This window comes from Coptis chinensis, chromosome 7, assembly GCF_015680905.1.
Source record: "Coptis chinensis isolate HL-2020 chromosome 7, ASM1568090v1, whole genome shotgun sequence".
Classification (NCBI taxonomy): Eukaryota; Viridiplantae; Streptophyta; class Magnoliopsida; order Ranunculales; family Ranunculaceae; genus Coptis; species Coptis chinensis.
In genome coordinates, this window is record NC_141462.1 from 65,138,808 (window position 1) to 65,141,331 (window position 2,524).

Sequence of the window (2,524 nt, forward strand, 5' to 3'; positions counted from 1 at the left end):
TTGAAGCAAAAATCGCGAAATGGAAATCGAGTGTGTGTGGGTTTGTGGGGTTGCCGGTTTGCCAGTTTATTAGTATTTGGTTGGGGGGTGTATGGTTTATGAGTTGCGCCCAACACAATGGGCAGACCCCGACCCAACTCGAGGTCTGCCCAACACAAATTGGGGTCTGGCAGTAACAGGAAACATGCAAAGGAGCTAGTTGGTGCAATTCTTTCTTGTTTCATCATTGTCTCTCAAAACTATTACTCCGAAGGTCATCCTCTTTTATAGATTAAAATGATGTTTACTTCATCACATGCTTCACCTAATAATCATATTCTTGAATCCGATGGAATCATACACATTGTGCTTTCCACTGCCCATAATAAAGATGAATAAAAAGACAAAGAAAAAAAGAAAGTATCACACACTCAAATCAAATGAAGTAAATATGGTAGAAGCTATCAAATATCAACTATCTACAAAAAGACCTAGCTTCAAGAACTCTACTTTCCCAATAGGCAATCACTTATGAGACTAAGTGTGAGAATGAAGCAATGTGGTGTCTGCCTGCCGTTATGTATTTCTTTTTCAGTGTTAAAACATCTTCAATGCCTCCTATATTATAATGGTTCCACATTAGGTATCAATTCTAGTTTATATTCCAGGTTGCACACTGAAATCCATATGCTCACTGAAAAGTTTTAAATGATTAATTAAAACCTTGGTATTGTACACCATAATTAATCCTATATAACTAAGGCCCATATACATGTACTTAGATATATAACTAAGAAATGAGTTATGTAGTCAAAAAATTTGTGCAACCACTTAGCCTTTATCACCTCACAGCTAGCCTAAGGGTGCTGTAATAGCATGATGTGTACCTCTTGGACCGAGTCCGCGGTGCAGCTGATAGGGAGCAACATACGCAAGGACGAGGAAGAGCAGTGGATCAAGGCCGCGGAACCCTAGTCCACGGTGGCATGTGTACGGTCTACATTGGGGTCGTAGGATGACAGGACAGGTGGACGGTCCCGAGGAAGAAAAGGGGAATATAAAAAAGAGAAGAGGTGGAGAAAAGAGGAGGCCCACTTGGAGAAAAAGAGGGAGAGAGGAACAGAAAAAAGAGAAAAGAAAGAGAGAAAAGGGGGGTCCATACATTTTGTGTAAGAGTGAACTAAAGAGCTAGACATTTGTGTAGTAGTGAATTAGGGGTCTATACATTTGGCGCCGTCTGTGGGGACAGAGAAGAGCAACTCAGAAATGGCACCGAAGAGAGCAGCGGGAAGGCCAAAAAAAGTTAGGGATCGAGAGTCCGGGAAGCTATGATAGAGGAGGGGAAGAACTGAAGAAGAAGGACGAAGGGGAAGAGGCGTCGTCGATCGCGTGAAGAGATCGAAAGGCTGAGAGAGGAAAATGATGAGCTACAGAGAGAGAGAGAAGATGGAGGAGGAGGCAGGGGAAGAGCGGAGTGAGGAATCTGGAGACGAGGAGGAGACCGGACCAAACCTAGTGGAAAACCCGGTGGCGGGGTTAACAATGGAGCAAGTTCAAGAAATGATAGACAATGATAGGGAAGCCAATCAGCGGCAGACGAAGGAGCGTGGGGGAGCGGCCAGCCAGGTGGTGGTTGGGTTGAACCGTAACCCGCTAGCAGATGACATATGGGCATCAGAGGTTCCCAAGCGATTCGCCCAGCTGAGGTTTGAGAGGTACGACGACAAAGGAGACCCGGCGGACCACATCCATCATTTTAGATAGCATATGCCGCTATGGCAGGAGGCTCGGTTTGATGGTCTGCGGTGCATGATGTTCCCGGCTAGTCTGAAAGGGGGCGCGTCGGATTGGTACTACAGATTGCCATCTGGGAGCATTAAGAACTTTCAAGAGTTGGAGCAGGCGTTCGTGGATCATTGCATATACCAGAAGAAGAGGGTGGTGGACATCACGGCTCTGTTCAATGTGCGACAATGGTCCGCGGAGTCAATTAGAAAGTTCCTATGTCGGTTCAAGGCGGAGACACTGAAGGTAGAGAATCTGGATGAGAGGACAGCAGTGATAGCATTTGAAAGGGGATTGCGTCTGGGAACCGGAGTTCACCAGTCCATAGCAAATAATGAGATAGCGACGTTACATGAGTTGTATCCACGAGTGGAAAAATATATAAGATATGAAGACTCTATGCAAAAAGATTCTAAGAGGCGGGGGAAGGTTGTGGAGAAGGAACGCGTTGGAAAAGAAAGTGGTATGCCGGATACGGAGATACGAAGCCGGAAGGGATCCGAAGGGAGTCACTGACGAAGCCATACCTGCGGTCGAACAAACTCCATTGAACAAACCGGCCGTGATTTTGCCGCTAATAAAGGGTTTACGGGATATGAAGGACCCGAGAAGTATGCGGTATGCGGATAAGAAATCATGAGACGAATGACTGTTACACTCTCAAGTGGTTGGTGTAGAGGATGGTGGAGAAAGGGAGGATGGGAGAATTTGTGAGAGACGGCCGGAATGAAGAGCGAGTGCCGCAGCAGGGAAGAATACT

General features: G+C 46.1%; 1 protein-coding gene across 1 annotated transcript; it reads left to right on the forward strand.

The window, feature by feature from the left end:
- The first annotated feature begins 1,746 nt into the window (after positions 1-1,746).
- LOC147488423 (uncharacterized) lies at positions 1,747-2,280 on the forward strand. The gene has a single exon (XM_086574372.1). It carries the CDS (start codon positions 1,747-1,749, stop codon positions 2,278-2,280), a length of 534 nt encoding a protein of 177 aa, XP_086430498.1.
- Positions 2,281-2,524: the final 244 nt, after the last annotated feature.